This window comes from Macaca thibetana, chromosome 9 (genome assembly GCF_024542745.1).
Source record: "Macaca thibetana thibetana isolate TM-01 chromosome 9, ASM2454274v1, whole genome shotgun sequence".
NCBI classification, from domain to species: Eukaryota; Metazoa; Chordata; class Mammalia; order Primates; family Cercopithecidae; genus Macaca; species Macaca thibetana.
The window spans coordinates 119,040,032-119,059,047 of NC_065586.1; the positions used below are offsets into that span (position 1 = coordinate 119,040,032).

The following is a 19,016-nucleotide window of genomic DNA, read 5'->3' on the forward strand; positions in this document are numbered from 1 at the left end:
TTGGGGGACAGGAGTCAAGTTAAATGGATCTTGAATAAAGAGAAGAAACTAGGAGGGGGACAAGTTGCAGATATATGGAGCTGTTTTGGTTTTTAGCTCGTGATGAATCTTCTCAGGTATTTTAGAAATTCAAAGCAGTGTAGCCACAAAATCTATTTCTTTCATTAACTTAACATTTTACTAGCAGAAAATTACTAAAACACTAATTTGATCTTATTTTCCAAAAAAGAAAAATCAAGGTCATTAGAAAGTCTTATTTTTTATTTATTACAAAAGCAAAGCTTCATTCACAATATGAACTGCATACTAGATATAGTTATTTCCGCATTAAACTGCTTTCCAGAATCCCTAAACAATATAGTGTATTTTACAACCATAATGCAAGTTATGTTTTGCATACAAAATATGTTCTTTACATCAAAGCACATGTTAACAAAAACAAGTTCTAGAAAGCATGTATCCTCTAAGACTAATGAAAACGTTTTTAGCAGGGAATTTTAACAAAAATTAACATTCATTTGATAAATATTTTGTAGAACTTGAAATGAGGATTTTATCTCTGAGTTATTTTTTGTAGTATTCCCCTTGTTCAGTTTTTGCAGAAGAATGGCAAACACTTATTTCTAAAATGAAATAGCCCTGGAAACACCCAGCGTAATTTTTTCAAAGTAAACGTCTAGCCTTAACTTGAATTTCAAGAAGTTGTAGCTACATACTACACTAGTAAAATCTGAAATAAAATTATTCCCAGTTAATCTCTTCACAGTTTCTTAAAAAAATATTAGTGGAGATAAATTATCTACCAACTTTAAAAATCTAAACATATGTTCACTGAACAAAAATAAATTTAGTTTCAGAACATTGCCTGTTAACGGCAAAGTACTATAAATAGTGCATGTTAAACTCTTCCCAGCAACTCATTTCTATAAAATATTTGATTAAAAATAAAATGAGAGAAACATTCAATACAGAGGGGAAGACATGAACATCTTTCCAAATACAGAATTTAACTCACAGGAAATTTAAATAAAATCTAAATATTTTTAAAAATACAATACCAAAAAAGCCTCTAAGGTAGATTTGCCTCAAAAATTTTAGTGCATTTAGAATAACTGTAGCTTCTAAGCATCAACACCTTTGGGATATCAACTGTGCTTTTTAAGTCATAGCAAAATTATAATTTTACATTCTAGTATGTAATTATGAAAAAAATCTTTTCCATGTTTAAATTAAAATGCACCTTCACAACATCCATGTTCAGTTGTTAGAAAAAAATGCATTTGACTGAGAATATAGAGTTAATAAGCTGGTTTTAACAAGGGAGTTCTTTCTCTTTGTTTCATGAAAATTTTCATTTTCTGTTTTGGGGTACTGCTTTTATCTGAGGAATAAAATGGGAAAAAATCACCACAAAAGCTTCCAAATGACAACCTGTTTCTTTCTGGCAACTGATAAATACTAAAGCCAAGTTATACACTTGGAAACTACCGCAGTAAAAAGGGATCTGAGCAGGCAGTGATTTAAGCAACAATGTAACAGAATTGTAGAATTTTAAAGTACAAGATTTGACAAAGATTCCAGTTTGGAGAAACTGTCCTTGATGCTGCTCTTTAAACAATGCAGTAGCTTAGACTGGATGCTAAACTGCAAGAACTCATTACAGTGGCTTTTTAGCATCTGAAAGGGAAGGCAGAAGATCCATTAACTTGGCACCTGGGGTTTTTGTGGGTACATGCCACCAATATTTCCCTTTCATTTACTATTAGAGGTCTTTTTTGGTTAATAGGTGCTTAATATTCTCTTTAAGATGCCAATTAGAAGCACATTCAACATATGAACAAAATTAAAAATAGAATTTTTGCAAAGTACACAGAAAAGAAACCAAGTTAGTAACAATATATTTTATTGTTTGACCAAGCTCTCTTCAGAGTATGAGTTATTACACAATATAAAAAACAATAGCCTCCTATTCAAAATGAATTACTCTATATTTATTAAGTCTTATTTTTATAAACAAATTAAATGTCATATTTATATGCATTTTATAGTCATTTCCACACCTTTTTATCCTTTCTCACTAAAGCGATGATTTAGTTTCTACATAGTTTCGTCACTCTACATGAAGACTGGTAAAACTGCAAATAAAAATTACAATTTGAATTCACAGAAAATATTTTAAACAGCTAATTCTGAAGAGGAGACAATCCATTTTGGACATGTTCTCATTTTTGTAAATATGACTTCACTATCACATTTTCTCATGTGTTTCTATACCCACCTTTTCTTGGAAATTATGGGCAATAAATGGATAGAAGGAAAGGAAAAGGAATCTTGAGAAATTTGTTTGGAGGCTGCATTTTAATTTTAAGGAGGACTTCACTTTACCTCTTTGGTCATCAACGGAATAGGAAGAATAAGAGATTCTCATTACAGTTATCCACCTCACCTAACAGTAATGATATCAGAATGAAGGATTTAAATGAAAGTCAAACTGAGAGGGGAAAAAGGCATCTAGCACTCTAGTGTATTTACCTGTGAAAATAAAAATCCAGTGGAAAACTGACGTGTGTTTAGACATTGAATAAACAAGTCATTTTAACTATTAAAAGTTTTCAATTTCAAGTCTTAACTGTTTTACATTTCCCCTTGTGGAAAAAAGAAAAATTTGCTAAACTGAAATAGCTTTACTATTATCAGTTGAAATGAAACTACCGATTCAACTTAAGAAATGTGAACTAAATGGTATTTCAATTAACAGCAATTTTTAAGGCAATTTCTGTACTAAACACTGAAATGAGTAGTAATAAATTCCGTTAAAGAAAGTAATTTATTCTACCATTTTGAAATATGGTATAAATAACATCCAGTTCAATGTATACTGAAACATCAAAAGTATGGATAAGCCTTTTGAAGTTTTTATGGACCATAAATGTGAGAAATTCAAATGAACATCTTGTAAGATTATGACTGCACTCCAATTATCCAATGTCGAAAGGAAAAGAAGAGACACCAATGTGTCTAACTGTTCTAATATATAAATGACCCTGACCAGATTTTTATGAAAAAAAGGGAAAATTTTATTCCACTGTCAAATTTATATTCTATAAATATAATGTATAAGCCTTGAATTAGCAGACACTTTATTAGGGATGACCAAAACAAAGAACAAAAAAAACCAAACCATAAAACAGCAAAACTAAGTAAAATATGACTATTTTCAATCAATGTTGGTTATGTTGCCCTCTTGCAAAATGACAGGCAAAATCATACTTGTTTTTACATTTGCATCCACATATATTACACTGAAAAGGATTTTCATACCCATGACATCCCATATGAATAGTGTAAAGGATGTTGTCTGCAAAGTACATATCACAGTGCTGGCAGTGGTGCAGAAGCTGAGGGTCCTGGACCGGCAGGGCTGGGGCTGGGGTGCTTGGCTGGCTGTTTCCTATGCTGGGAGTGCTCGTGTGGGCACTTGGCTCACTGCTTGGACCTGCCACTGGACTATAGTTCCTTTGACTATGGGATGGCCGAGGTTCTGGGCTTGTGGGAGAGGAGCTCTGAGGAATACTTGCTGATACCGCAGAAACTACTGCTTGGGTGGAGGGCTGCTGAATCATGAAAGGCTTTTCATCAGGGCAGGGAACTACATCAGGGGATGCAGGGTTTTGATTTTCAGGTGGCAAACTGGACAACTGCCCTGCTAGAGTAGAGAGCTGATTCAAAGGGTTATCAACCATGAGTTCCTGGGGGTCCCTTGGAAGGCCACCAGTTGGTGTGGTTTTTGCCATACTTTCATAGGAGTCAGTCTGGATATTTGGGATTTCGTGGGTAAAATCGTTAAGGTAGTCTGGTTTCTGAACCACCATGGAAGGTGGACTTAAGTTGATTAGTGCTCTTCTGCTATAGCCCAGATTGCTTGTTTTCTTCTGTAAAACCCCCCACATTTTCTTGCTGCTTAAGGAAGACCTAGTACCTTTAATTGGTACCATTTTATGCTTGCGCCTTCGGTGATGGGACAAGTTACTTCGATCACTGCAGCGGAAGGAACATAATTCGCATTTGTATGGTTTTTCTCCAGTATGGGAACGCATATGGGCTTCCAGATGACGCTCATAAGCAGATGCAAATGGACAAAGATGACATCGATGAGGTTTTTCACCTGTTTCAAAAGAAAAATGATGGAGAGACTACAAGAGTAGTTCATTTACGGAAAGTTTGCTTGTCCATTCATTGGACAACTGGAAATTGATCAAAAAGAAAAATGCTTTCAGAAAGTCATATTTGCATAGCATATGAGATTGTTAAAATTTGTAAACAAACCCACAAACTGAAATAAAACTTAAGAACTCATCAGCAACAACTTGAGATATGCATTGATGTTGTATCAATACAGTATAAAAACTGTTATGGCTTCAAATGCATTTAGAGAGAAGATACAGCACAACTGAAATATTTCTAGTAATAGTCTTACATAATGAGTTTATCAAAAGTATGTCTGAGTTATATGTTCATGTATACATTTATATACAAACACTCATAGTCACACACATACACACATATGCATACCCTTTCCTCACAGAAAAAAAAAAATACAAAAAAAGGTTTTTTTAAAAGTCCTTATATGAAATAGAAAGCTCAGAATTGAAATGGGCTTGCTAGTCTGAGTTATGCAAAGCATCCCTTCAAAATTGCTAGTGCTTCTCCTCCACCTTCCTACTCTTCAGCTGCCAGAAGGAATAATTATAGTTAATGTTGTTAACTGAAGACTGCCCAATTATGTGAAATAAACATTTGGAATATGAGATGTAGAGTCATTCATCTAATAAGTATGTGTCACATGCCCTCCTAGGTTCTGGTGGTACAAAGATGGTCTTGTCACAATCCCTGTCCTCAAGAGGCTCTCAGGCCACGATGATGTGATGAATGAGCACAGGATGCATGAAGCACACAGGAAGGACGTCTGACCTGGTCTTGGGCAGGGGCAGATGTAGTTGGGAAAGTTTCTCAGAAGGGACAGCTAAAGTGAGATCTGGGATTAGCAGTACCATCTGCAACTGTATGCTTTCTGAAACTTTTCCCCCTTTCGGCAACTGGGCAACTGAAATGTAATAGGATAAAGATTAAAACATTTTATCACATCGCAGTGCTTTAGCATTATTCCTTCCCAATCTGAGAGGCAGACAGATGTTGAGAGATTATTTGTATCAAGAGGGAAACATGGCTAAGGAAGGAGAGGATCTACAAAGGGCTTCACTTCTGACCTGTTTGTATGTTGTTATGTTGTTGCTTTGTAAAAATGGAGTAACTTTCCCATTTATTCGAACTTTACGTAAACCTTCATTTTTGAATATTAAAACTATTTCTATGACAAACCAATCTGCCCCCCTTGGCCCCTCTCCTACCCTCACAGAAATGCTTTTTCCAGCTGTCTTTCCATTACCTGTGTGGATTCTGATGTGTTCAATAAGCCGGGCTGTTCCTTTGCTGGCATAGTTGCAGTACCGACACTTGAGCTTCCCATCAAAGGTCCTTTCAAACCCGTCTACTAACATTCCTGAGTTTTCATCCAGGGAAACTTCAACAGATGGGTGATCAAGTCCATTTTGATCACCATCTGTTCCAGCTATAAACAAAGTACAGCAAAAGAAATTATGCATCTCAGAATCAACTCAATTTAGCATTTCAGTTTTAAGTGGCTGAAAAATCTTATAAATTGACAGTTCACTTCCCACAAAAGTTAAATCCATTTTATAACAGACTTTCTGAACTGAGGCTAATTTTATACAAAAACAGTAATACATTCTGTTATTATATTCTGAGAACCTTTGGGGGATCTCAAATTATTTACACAAGGCCAGTGCGGTGGCTCATACCTGTAATCCCAGAACTTTGGGAGGCAGAGGTGGGGGGATAGCTTGAGGCCAGGAGTTACAGACCAGCCTAGCCAACATGGCAAAACCCTGTCTCTACTTAAAAGAAAAAAAAAAAAATTAGCTGGGCATGGCGGTGCGCACCTGCAGTCCCAGCTACTCAGGAGGCTGAGACATGAGAATCGCTGGAATCCAAGAGGCAGAGGTTGCAGTGAACCAAGATTGCGCCACTGTACTCCAGTCTGGGTGACAGAGCAAGACTCTTTGTCTCAAAAAAAAGAAAACAAAATTACTTACACACACATTGTACTGGTCCTTAACATGTTTTTGAAGAGAACAGGTGAGGAGGAAGGGGAATAAAGAGATTCACTGGAGAGTGATGACACAGTTACACACAGGTGTTTAGCACCCTGGCTATTTCTACAACTGTAACTGGCAAAGAATCTCCAAAACCCTAACTCTATTTTAGTCTGAAGCGGTGAATAAGTTTACCACATCTCACTGTTTATACGAGCATTCTAGATCTCCATTCCATCTAGGATCTTAAAATTCTAATTAAGCACATAAAGGAAACTACCGTCCCTGATACCTCTGAAGGTTAGGGTTTTAAGAATCTCAGAGATAAAAGATGTTTGGCTGTTTGCTTTCAAGGTAATCTGACTACTTTTTTGTAGAAAGAAACTGAAGAGACCTGGTGCTCACAATCAGGAAAATCAGCAAATGGCTGGGACTACAACCCTGGTCTCTTGAATCCTGTCTGGAAGTCTGGGTGTTAGGAAGGAAATTTCCATTCCTACAGCTTCAAAGGAAAAGGTCTACTACATCTCAGGAGGTAACAGTGCTGGCATGCACAGTTCAAGCCCCCTGCTTCACTGGTTCCTCACTCCTCACTAGGAGAAGTAATTCTGCTGGTTGAGACAAGACCAATATACAAGAGGGCAACACTGCATTAGAGGGACAAGGCTCAGTGTCTTCCTCTCTCCCACTGCTTTCCCAAGCCAGTCACTATCACATTTTAATGTGTATATGAATTACTTGGGGGATCTTATGAAAACACAGATTATAATTCAGTAGATCTGGGGTGGTGTCTGGTGTTTGGTATTTCTAACAAGCTCCCAGGTGATGCCTGGTCCCTGCTGCCAGTCCCTGGATTATAAGGCCCTACCCAGACTATCTAGGTCAGGCGGTCAGCAAACTTTTTCTACAGGCATGAGATAGTAAATATTTCAGGCTTTGTGGGCCATATGGTCTCTAACACAACTACTCAACTCTGCTGTTTTAGCACAACAAACAAAAAAAGCTATAGAAAATATGTAAACAAATGAGCATATCTGTGTTCCAATTAAATTTTATGTGTACTCAAGTTTGAAATTCACAGAATTTTAATATATCATTACATTATTCTTCTGACACTTTTAAAACCATCTTTAAAAGTAAAAACCATTCTCAGTTTGCAGGCCTTACAAAAACAGCAGTCCAGATGGGGGCCCACAGGCTATAGTTTGCTGATCTCCGAGCTAGGTTAGGAATAAATTCCAGTTTTTTGTGGCAAGCAAATTAGACAAAATTTACCTCTAGCAAGCTCAAGGAGGTTACCACTTTCTCTATTTTCGTTTTCTCTTCTTGGATAGGTAAATATGGTCAGCTCTTTCTTCATTTTAAGAGAGAAGAAACTGAAACCCCTATTTTGGTCTCAGGTTGAATCCAGATTTCCTGATGGCCTAATCGTTTGTATAGTGAAGCTGATGTTCCAGTCCCCTTTGGGTTCCTTGTGTCTAATGCTAGCTCATAAAAACTGCAGGACAGGAAGGGTATTTGGAGCCCCTAACCTTCCAACAAGGCCATAATGCATCTCCAGACCATGTTAAGCACTCTCCAGCAGAAGTCTGATATGTTTTAAAAAGGGGGGGAAATGCCCTGTATCTTTCTAGAAAAAAACAGAATGATTCACATTAATGCGCAGTGGCCTTCACAGTAACAGCTACACACAATCATAGTAGTGTATAAAAAGTGAATTATTTAGTAGTATTAAAATGAGTCTACCTCCCTGAAGAGCCTCTGCTTCTTTGTCCCCACTAACTGATCCAGAAATCATGTTCACATGATGGGTCTGCTGAGTCAGGTATTCCTGAAAATCTTTCACGAAGTCCAAAGGCTCTGGTTTTTTTTCACCCATCTTTGCTTTTTTAACGTTTACAGTCTGTTATACCTAGAAAACAAAACTGAAATAATTTTACACTATTTAGGGAGATCTAGTACATAGTAAACAAATGACAAAGACTATTTTGTGCAAGACACTATACAAAGCAAGAGAAAACACAGTGCCTGCCTTTTAGTATCTTATAATCTTCCTGGTGAACTAAAGAAGACATACACAAAATGGCAAAAAATCAATATATTTAATAATTAAATATAAATAGGGATTCAAACAGTCATAGAGGATGGGAAGAAATTTCAAAGGCAAAAAAAAAAAAAAACAAGTTCAGATTAGATGAAAGAAATAAGAACACAAGCAGAAATCATCGATGAAGAAGACAATAAAGAAACCAAGCAGGCCAGAGACCAACATAGGGAGAACTTGTCCCTACAAAAAAAAAAAATGTTTTTAATTAGCTGGGTGTGGTGGCATATGCCGACGGTTCCAGCTTCAAAGGAAAAGTCTACTCCATCTCAGGAGGCTAACAGTGCTGACACGCACAATTCAAGCCCCCTGCTTCACCGGTTCCTCACTCCTCACTAGAAGTGAGGAGGCTGAGGTAGGAGAATTGCTTGGGTCTGAGTGGTCGAGGCTGCCGTGAGCCGTGATCACACCACTGGACTCCATCCTGGTGGACAGAATGAGACCATTTTCTGGATGATGGACATGTTGCTTATCTGTGCTATTCCTATGCAGTTGCTACTAGCCACATATAGCTACTGAGGCACTTGAAATTTGGCTAATACAAATGACCTGAGTTTTTAATTTTATTAATTTAAACAGAAATAGCTGCATGCTGCTAGTGACTACCAGCAAAAGCTCTCAGACATAGTGTTCACATGAATGAGTAGTCTGCAAGTAAGTGGTCTAGAACTAGGGGTTGCAGAGTTTTTATGAAGGGCCAGATAGTAAATATTTTAGGCTTTGCAAGCCATGCTCATCTTTGCTGCAATTACTCAACTGTCACTGTAAGCAGCCACGGACAACAGACAGCCACAGACAATATGTAAACAAATGGGTGGGGCTATGTTCCGATTAGGCTTTATAAAAACAGGCATTGAGCCAGATTTCACCTACAGGTCTTAGCTTCCCAACCCCCGCTCTAGAAATATCCAAATCACCACTTCTACTACCTATTATCCTATCCACTCCAAGACTAGGAAAAAAAAGAAAAAGAAAAAGAAAATCCCTGACACTAGTGTAGAAAGGGAAAGTCTCTTGTGGGTTCTGCAATCACAAGCTGGTCTTCACCAGGTTTATGGCCCAAATTCACCAATAAAATAGCCAAAAAGTTTTCTAGTAAGAATAAGATGAGGAAGCCTAGCACCTGGGAGACAAAAAGTCTTTTTTTCCAGTAAAAACAATTTTTATGCAAATAAGTACAATTCTCTGGTAAATATACCTTATGATAAAATATTCTTTTTCTAAACTCAAACTATGTAACGAATAATTTTCCATCTAAAAAAGCTTCCGTCTTTAGGAGCCAGTGGTAGGCATCAAAAAATTACTCACTTTCAACACATGCTTAACTTTTTCTTGAAGTCTCATACATATACAGAAAAGTACATAAATTATAAGAGCAGAACTCAATGAATTGTCACAAAATGAACACATTCATAAAATCAGCAACACAATCAAGAAACAGAAGGCTGCCGGCATCCCAGAAGCCCCCTCGTGTACCCTTCCAAAGCTAGGACCCTCTGCCCTGACAAGGGTTACAGCCATCCTGACTTCTGACTCTAGATTAGTTTTGTCTGTTCTTCAACTTTATGTAAATGGCATCACACACTATGAACCTTTGTCTGATTTCTGTCACTCAACATTATAATTGTAAGATTCATCCATACTGCTGCATGCAACTGAAGTTTGCTCAGATTTACTGCTGGAGTCTGTTGTACGACCGTGCCACAACTAATTGATCTCTCATACTGTTTTTAGATCATCTGGGTAATTTCCAGTAATTGGCTGCTGTGAATAAAGTTTCCATGAACATATTACTACACGTTTTTTGATTACATACATATTTCTGTTCATTGTATAGGAGTGAAACTGCTGGATCAAAGGCATGCATATATTCAGTTTTAGATAATGCCAAATAGGTTTTCAAAGTGATTATAGCAATTTACACTCCCACTAGCAGTAAACAAGAGTTCTGCTGCTCCCCATCCTTGACAACACTTGGGCATTTTTTGCCTTTTTCATTTTAGCCGTTCTGGTGGGTGTCTGGTGGTATCACATTAGTTTTAATTTAGATTCCTTGATGCTAATGAAGATGTAAACTTTTTAATATATGCTAATTAACCACTTAGATACCCTCTGTTGTATAATGTCTGCTCATATCTTTTGCTTATTTTTCTATTGTGTTGTCTTTTTCTAATATGGAAGAACGCTTTATGAGTCCTTTATTAGGATATGTGCATCTTATTTATTAGGATATGTGCATCTTAAGTATCTTCTCCCACTGTGGTTGCCTTTTCATTTTCTTTTTTTTTTTTTTTTTTTTGAGACGGAGTCTGGCTCTGTTGCCCATGCTGGAGTGCAGTGGCGCCATCTCTGCTCACTGCAAGCTCCGCCTCCCAGGTTCACACCATTCTCCTGCCTCACCCTCCCAAGTGGTTGGGACTACAGGCGCCCGCCACCATGCCAGGCTGATTTTTTTGTATTTTTAGTAGAGACGGGTTTCAGTGTGTTAGCCAGGAGAGTGTTGATCTCCTGACCTCGTGATCCGCCTGCCTCAGCCTCCTGAAGTGCTGGGATTACAGACGTGAGCCACCGCGCCCAGCCTTCACTTTCTTAATGGTAATTTTTGATGAACAGAAGCTCTTAATACAGTACAATTTACCCATTTTTATCTTTTACATTCAGAGTTGTTTGTGTCCTAATTAATAAATCCTTGCCTACATCTTACTTGAAGATGTTCTCCTATACCTCCTTCTAAATGCTTTTTATTTTACCTTTCATATTTTTATCTGGACTTGAGTTTTGTGTATGGAGGGAGGTAAGAGTCAAAGCATACTTTTTTCCAAAGAGATATCCAACTGTCCCAGCAATGTGTACCTACCAGATCGGCCTTTCTCTACTAAGCTCCAATGTCTCCTTTTTAAATCAAATGGTTATATGTATGTGGCTCTGCTTCTGGATTCTCTATTCTGTTCCACTAGCCTATCTGTCCTTGCAGCCATACCAGATAGTCTTAATAATAAGTCTTGCTATCACAGTAATTTAAGTCCCCCAGCTTTGTTTTTCTTCTTCAAGAATAGACTGTTACTGGTCCTTTTCAGCATGTTTTTAAACCGTGGAACTGTAGGCTTGAGGAATGAGGGGTTCCACAAAAGCAGATTTTCCAATTTACAAAAATATGACCAACTTTTTAAGAATCAAAACTACTCTGACTTAACTAGAAATCTACTGGAAATAGACCAAGATTTGACATACCACTAATATGGATTATTGTACTTTACAACCACTCAGTAACACAGGGCTGTTTTTGTTTTCCCTGTTTTCTGGCTTCAGACTGATAAATCTTATTTTCATACCTCTTGTCTTCTTCTCTCTTCACATTTAGTCTGTTCTTTATTCCAAACAAATTTAGCCAAATGAGGACTTACGGGTAACTGAATTCTCACTTTTCTTAATTCAATACTTGTGAATCGTTCCTTTCTTCCCTTTTTAGAAGCTATGGTAGCTCCAGGAGCTTTTAAAAATTATCAGTGGCCGGGCACGGTGGCTCACGCCTGTAATCCCAGCACTTTGGGAGGCCGAGGCGGGTGGATCACAAGGTCAAGAGACCAAGACCATCCTGGCCAACATGGTGAAACCCCATCTATACTAAAAATACCAAAATAATTAGCCGGGCATAGTGGCGGGCGCCTGTATTCCCTGCTTCTCAGGAGGCTGAGGTAGGAAAATCGCTTGAACCCAGGAGGCAGAGGTTGCGGTAAGCTGAGATCGCACCACTGCACTCCAGCCTGGCGACAGAGCAAGACTCTGTCAAAAAAAAAAAAAAGAAAAAATTATTACTGCCAGGCACGGTGGCTCATGCCTATAATCCCAGCATAATCCCAGCACTTTGGGAGGCTGAGGCGGGCAGATCAGAGGGTCAAGAGTTCGAGACCAGCCTGGCCAGCATGGTGAAACCCCGTCTCTATTAAAACTACAAAAAAATTAGCCAGACACAGTGGCAGGCACCTGAAATCCCAGCTACTTGGGAGGTTGAGGCAGGAGAACTGTTTGAACCCAGGAGGCGGAGGCTGCAGTGAGCTGAGATTGTGCCACTGCACTCCAGCCTGGGAGACAGAGCGCGACTCCGTCTCAAAAAAAAAAAAAAAAAAATTACTACCCCTTTTCAGGTAGAAAAGCCTATTTTTTAGAAAACTGCCTAGAAAGTTGAGGCTACTGAAAGTTTATCCTCTGGACAAATAGAATATAGACAACTCTCTATATCCAAAGGTTCTGTTATCTGTTGATTCAACCAACTGCAAAACAAAATTATTTGGAAAAACTGGATGGTTGCATCTATAGTGAACATGTACAGACTTTTTTTTTCTTTTTTTTTTTTTTTTTTTTTTTTTTTTGAGATGGAGTTTCGTTCTTATTGCCCAGGCTGGAGTGCAATGGCGCGATCTCGGCTCACCGCAACCTCTGCCTCCCAGGTTCAAGCAATTCTCCTGCCTCAGCCTCCAGAGTAGCTGGGATTACAGGTGCCCACTACCACACGTGGCTGATTTTTTGTATTTTTAGTAGAGACAGGGTTTCACCAGACTTTTGGGGGGGTCATAATTCCCTAAACAATACAGTATAACTATTTACATAGCATTTACACTGTATTAGGTATTTTAAATAATCTAGAGCTTCAAGTACACAAAAGGATGAGACTGTGAGTTATATGCAAATACTAAGCCATTTTATATAAAGAACTGGAGCACCCATAAATTTGTTATCTACAGGGGTCCTGGAACTAGTACCTACTGGATACGGAGGTAGAACCATATTTTGGTATTAGGTCAAACTCACTAGCTTTAAGACTGAACAGGGAGGGACCTCTCTCAGCCTTAGTTTCCTATTTCGTAAAATGGAATCATAATCCAACTTGCAGTACTATCTTAAGTTTTATAGGTAAGTATACATAAAGTATATTGTGACATGTATTGCATATGGTAGGCTATCAGAAAATGGTAGCCATTTTTCTAATAATTATTTTTGTAGCAAAAAAACAAAATGGTTATAACTTGGATTTTAAAATTCTCACCACCCCTGATTCAGTTATTCGCCTTTTTCCATCGGTTCATCAGTGTGGTTGGAGAATATACTGAACATCTATTTGTTTCTTAGTTACAATGAAACAAAGATGTTCCACCTTAGTCTCAAGTAATCCCAATTTGCAATTTTTCAGATCACTTTGCAATTTCTCAAACTCATCTCTGCTTATTTTACTTATAGGCCACCTCTTTAAATCACTTGCTTTAGTCTGGCTCAATTTTCTGAATCTTAAGGATTATTGTTGGCTTTTGAACACATTCGTTTCAGTTGTTTTCTTCCCCATCTTATCACGTTTATTTGAACTAGTTCTCAGTTTCTTTATCATTGTGTTACTATTTGTTTTGTGACTACAGTTGATTGTGCTGATTATCTGTCCTTTAAGTTTGCTCTTGGTGGGAAAATGTAAGCTAGTCAGCTCCAATGAAAAAGACTATCAAGAATAAGATCTGGGAAAATACTTTTTTAACTTGTAAAAGCTGTGTAGCCCTATAGATTGTCTGTGTTCTAATTATAAAAGCTGTAATTAAGAAAGAAATCCCAGTATTTACATTGTAACTTAGCATCACTTCTTGCCAATCAGTTCACATGAAAACTAATACATTTCCCCTGGAAAATGTCTGAATGTACTTTGACAGGCTTCTGGAAGCAAGATAATCCTTACCAAATCTTGATTAGAAAGCACAACATTGCTACAGTACAACATGTGACAGTGCAGTAAAAACACACAAGACTGCCAGAAAGCCAGCAGAAGAAAATGATATTTTTATACATGCATCTCAAGTTTAAGAACACAAATGAGCCTAATTACAGAGGACGGCTGGCATATTTTGACAGTCTTGGCTATTATCACATTGTCACATTATAAACTTCACTGTGTTCCCTGCCATAAATTGTGTGCCGCTTTTCAACCAAAATGCATGATAAACTTAAAAAAAAAAAAAGAATGACTCTGAAATGAGAAGATAACATTGTAACATTGCAAACATGAAGAAAAACTCTTCTTAAAGTAGAATTTTAAATATATTAGTATGCTTTATAACCTTAAATGTCCTGTCATGATTTAAAAATTAAGTGTCATTTCATCCCTAAGCATTTTTGTGCCCACTTGACCTGTATGGCCTCTATCCCATATATCCATATACACAGGGTATGACAGGTGCTCATAAAGCCCCGGTCTACAGTAGACCATATACACAGGGTATGACAGGTGCTCACAAAGCCCGAGTCTATAGTAGACCATATATACAGGGTATGACAGGTGCTCACAAAGCCCCAGTCTATAGTAGACCATATATACAGGGTATGACAGTTGCTCACAAAGCCCCAGTCTATAGTAGACCATATACACAGGGTATGACAGGTGATCACAAAGCCCCAGTCTATAGTAGACCATATATACAGGGTATGACAGTTGCTCGCAAAGCCCCAGTCTATAGTAGACCATATACACAGGGTATGACAGGTGCTCGCAAAGCCCCAGTCTACAGTAGACCATATAGACAGGGTATGACGGGTGCTCGCAAAGCCCAAGTCTACAGCAGACCATATACACAGGGTATGACAGGTGCTCGCAAATCCCCAGTCTACAGTAGACCATATACACAGGGTACGACAGGTGCTCGCGAAGCCCAAGTCTATAGCAGACCATATAGACAGGGTATGACAGGTGCTCGCAAAGCCCAGAGTCTACAGCAGAGACACATATGAATGAAAGGTGCCTAAAGCGAAGTAGAGTCTTGGGCTCAAAACTCAGCTTTCTACATCTCAAGTCAGTATTTCTAAGCACAATAAATTGAAAAATAGTAATAATTCTGAAACTAGGCTGGACATGGTGGCTCATGCCTATAATCCCAGCACTTTCAGAAGCTAAGGTGGGAGGACTGCCTGAGCTCAGGAGTTCAAGACCAGTCCAGGCAACAGAGCGAGACTTCATCTCTACTTTTTAAAAAGAAAAAAAAAAAAAAAATTCTGCAACTACAAAAGACTTCCTCTTATAGAAAGAAAATAAAGGTTTTCTATCCGAGTCATTTTCCTGTCTTTAATGTAATTATCATCAGTCTCAGGTCTCAAAGTTTAATCTAGGAATTCCACAAATTAACTGATACCCAGAGATGCCTCTAAGGCATTGATAAATTTTAAAACCTTTGCAAACATAATAAAATATACTTTAGAAAATCCACAAACTATAATTTTTTTAGAGGTATCTTTCCCATACGGGACATGAACTCAATACCTTGGAGTTAGCCAAAAACTTACTTACTTTACATAAAATTTCAATGTGTGATATCACGTCATCTAAACAAGAAATATACTTAAGTATTCTCCAGTATTATTATAGATGTGGGTGGTGTTATTACAACTCAGATGTACTCTTTCTGCTGGTATTGTCATGGACTGAATGTTTATGTCCCTAAAAGCTCATATGTTGAAATTCTAACCCCTAATTTGATGGTATCTGGAGTGGGGCCTTTGAGAGATAATAGGGTTATAAATGTGAAGTCCTCTAAATGGGATTAGTGCCTTGTGAAGAGATCCCAGAGATCTTGCTTCCTGTCTGCTCTTTGCCATGAGAGGATACAACCAGAAAGCAAGCCCTCCCCCAGATACCTGATCTCTTGGCACCTTGATATTAAGATTTCCCAGCCTCCAGAACTGTGAAAAATAAGTGTTTGTTTAAACCACCCAGTCTATGGTAATTCGTTATAGCAACCTGAACTAAGATATCTAATCATATCAACCAAAGAGAACAATATTCCCATACTTTATGATGATCGTTCCTTATGATACAGCAAAATTCTCAAGTCCTTCCTGTGATTATTCTGATTAAAGTTACATTGAATTTAGTATGAAATTCCATGGGGTGTACGTGGATATCTATATAGAAACTGCCTAGGGTATACCTAAAGTATTATCATGCCAGTAGCGTCCCCCAAATTATTATTTAAGGCTCAAAATTAATGCTTTTAGAAAACAACCAGAAGCTACGCAAGCCAGTAGGGGAAAAAGAGGTGTATGATAATTAAGCTTTGATATCCCAAAGGACAGGAAAACCTCTACCTCAAGTAGATAATTTAAGCTAATTTCCGATCTTCCTTGGTTTCTGATAAAGGATTTATTTTGTATGAAGTCCTCTGATCTTTCTTCTTCAGTCTCATAAATGTAAAGCAGTTGATCAATGCAAGCATATATACATGCACACACACAATTATGTATGTGTATATATGTGCACTCCCCCCCCACCTCTTAACCAGTAGCTAATAATTTAAAACACAGGCACTGAAATGCAAATTAGGAGGCATTCACAACTATGAAACAACCAGAGAAGAGGCTCTCTGACCTATCTTCCTTCTATCTTTTTTATAAACTGTGGGAGAATTTTGAGACCATGATTAGGGAACAGCAGGATATGTTTCCTTCACCTAGCATTCATGAGAAGTCTTACTTCTCATGGGTAGCCATAAGGAAGAATACAGTATTAGCAACTAACTTACATAATAATGTATGGGTTAGGCAGGCCTATACACATAAAGTGATTACAGTTCAACAGATGTGTTTACTCTCCACAGCCTAATAATTATGGTCACTGAGATTTACTCTGCTATAGAACACATATAAACAGTCAACGCTGACAAATAAGGATTGGTTTCTATGGAGTAACATGGGCCTTCAAAAATAATTAGAACATAATTCCTGATTTCAGAACTGTCAAAAACTCTTGAAGGCAAAAAAGGAAATTATGAGGCTCTGAGAAATCAGAAATCAAAACATAAAAATAAAATATAAGTAAAACCATGCTGAAAGAAATCAGAAGAGAAATTATACAATCTAACCTTTTCACCCCAAATCAGTTCCTCCTTTTTCTTGCCACTCCAACATTGATGAAATGTAGAGTAATTGAAATTTACTCTGGAGATACAGCAAGCGACTCCAAAAGGCCATGGAGAGAGAATTTCAACTAAAATTGAAAAGCCATACAGAGGTCTGCATAAAAAACAAACAAAGAGCACACCATAAATCAAAACCTTTAAGATAAGAACGCAATTAGCATCTACAGGTTGAATGAGCTAATAACTTACGCCAATCTTATCATTACATTAGCTGAAAAGAAAACGAACTGACAGATAATCAAAGAACAAAGCAGTAGCTTCACTTCAGCAAAAACTCCATAGGATCACCAAAGAATAACTGGTGTGACTATCGTTTTCTCACTGGTGGATTCGTTTTTGGCAAGATTTTTAATGTCTAAATTTAAGTTAAACTTCAGTTTAACGAAATTAAAATTAACTTCATTTAGTCACAGTACACTTCTAAAACGGTCAAGCCTAGGACTGCTGAACAGCTATAGTTGCATAAAAACAATGCATTAGTCCTAAGTAGGGAAATGGGAAAGGGCTTTAAAAAAAAACAAAAAAAAAATGCACATCCGATAAGGGCATATCTGAATCCCATCCTTTTTATCCTATCACAACACAAAACAGTTACGGTTTTCTGGGAAACATCCTAGACCGCTAGGGGAAAATAACACTAGACATTTCAATTCACTGTAACGAACTCTCATCAATAATAATAACCTCTAGCTGTTGTGACAACATGACATAAATAAAAATTAAATTGAATTTTTGAAATTGTTAGTTCCGACGTTTAAGTAGTTTTAAATAAGTTCTATTCTTTCAAAACTGAATTTCCTCATATCACATAATTTAAGACGCCTTTATTTCTTCTCCCGCTTGTCACATCTCTTTCGGGTTCTGAAGAGCACATCAGGGGGACTTTAAGTAGGCCACGTGGTTAGTGTTTGCTAGAACTCTTTTAGCTTCAGATCCAGTAATCGAGCATGCTAGGCTTGGCTACTCGCACTCCACACAGTTTATCCAGAGATCTAAACCCCGAATGAACCCGAATAGTTATTTGCTACAATGTCTTTCTCAAATCTCACATGTTCCTAAAATAAGGGTGCCCATGCAGTAGAGACGGATCCGGGCAGGATCATTAGATAAAATACGAAGGCTTTAAACGTCCTTCTCCCAACGAGCAGCCTGGGACCGGCGTCGGGGCCGCAGCCTCACCAGGATTCGGAGCGACATCCTCGCCAGGATTCGAAACACCTAGGAGACCCGCGCCCGCCTGACTCCCTTCGCCCCTGGGACCCCGTGAAGACGCAAACCTCCGGACGCCTCCCGCAGAACCACCTGTCAGAGCCAAGCAGCAGTCCCCACCTCGGAGCCTCCGAGGTCCTGCTCGACGGCGCCGACAGCAGGAGACCCCGCTCCCTCAAGGTTCTCGTGGCCATAGGCGCCGCAGTCCACCGCACTCCGGCTAAGGAGGTCCCGGGCCATCACCTGCCTGCCTACCGACCACGCCCGACCCTCAGCTGAACTGAGTCTCTCGCCGGATCAACCGGCCCGCGGCGAACCCAGCTCTCGCCTCCGGCCGCTCCTTCTTATCCGCCCTGTCCCGCCGCGTCGCCGCCGTCCGAGCCGGCAGCCTGCTACTTACCTCCTGACAACTGCATCGAGTAAACCACACCGCCTTGTTCAACGCCGTCGCCGCCGCCGCCGTCTTCGTCACCGTCGCAGTCGCCGCCGCCATCTTTGTTGTGTCTCCGACTCCCTTCCCGCCCCCCTGCCTTGCTCAAGTCTCGCGTGAACAGGATGGAGGGCGAAAACGAGGAGGGGCCTGTTTGT

General features: G+C 38.7%; 1 protein-coding gene and 1 long non-coding RNA gene across 9 annotated transcripts; one reads left to right on the forward strand and one right to left on the reverse strand.

Annotated features, from left to right (window-relative positions):
- Window positions 1–240: 240 nt before the first annotated feature.
- IKZF5 (IKAROS family zinc finger 5) lies at window positions 241–18,985 on the reverse strand. 7 transcript variants are annotated; one of them, XM_050805434.1, is made up of 5 exons: window positions 18,829–18,985; window positions 17,163–17,313; window positions 7,920–8,085; window positions 5,447–5,629; window positions 241–4,165 (listed from the first exon to the last, which is right to left on the reverse strand). In XM_050805434.1, the coding sequence occupies exons 3-5, from the start codon at window positions 8,050–8,052 to the stop codon at window positions 3,222–3,224; spliced, it is 1,260 nt and encodes a 419-aa protein (XP_050661391.1). In that variant the 5' UTR covers window positions 8,053–8,085; window positions 17,163–17,313; window positions 18,829–18,985; the 3' UTR covers window positions 241–3,221. The 7 variants fall into 7 exon arrangements, with proteins under 7 accessions (XP_050661391.1, XP_050661389.1, XP_050661394.1 ...); XM_050805432.1 differs by having other exon boundaries at window positions 7,920–8,098; window positions 18,829–18,960; XM_050805437.1 differs by having other exon boundaries at window positions 7,449–8,085; window positions 18,829–18,945.
- Window positions 14,051–14,982, forward strand: LOC126963263 (uncharacterized). 2 transcript variants are annotated; one of them, XR_007728997.1, is made up of 4 exons: window positions 14,051–14,488; window positions 14,540–14,590; window positions 14,744–14,845; window positions 14,948–14,982. It is a non-coding gene; the product is annotated as an uncharacterized LOC126963263 (long non-coding RNA). The 2 variants fall into 2 exon arrangements; XR_007728998.1 differs by lacking the exon at window positions 14,051–14,488 and having other exon boundaries at window positions 14,506–14,590; window positions 14,795–14,845; window positions 14,948–14,978.
- Window positions 18,986–19,016: the final 31 nt, after the last annotated feature.

What these genes read in the sequence shown, in the direction of transcription:
- IKZF5 (XM_050805434.1), bottom strand. Translation starts at nt 8,052, where the DNA reads ATGGGTGAAAAAAAACCAGAGCCTTTGGACTTCGTGAAAGATTTTCAG. An exon ending in AGCAGAGGCTCTTCAGGGAG is followed by an intron (nt 5,630 to 7,919) that starts GTAGACTCATTT and finishes CTTTGTTTATAG; the next exon opens with CTGGAACAGATGGTGATCAA. An exon ending in ACACATCAGAATCCACACAG is followed by an intron (nt 4,166 to 5,446) that starts GTAATGGAAAGA and finishes CTTTTGAAACAG; the next exon opens with GTGAAAAACCTCATCGATGT.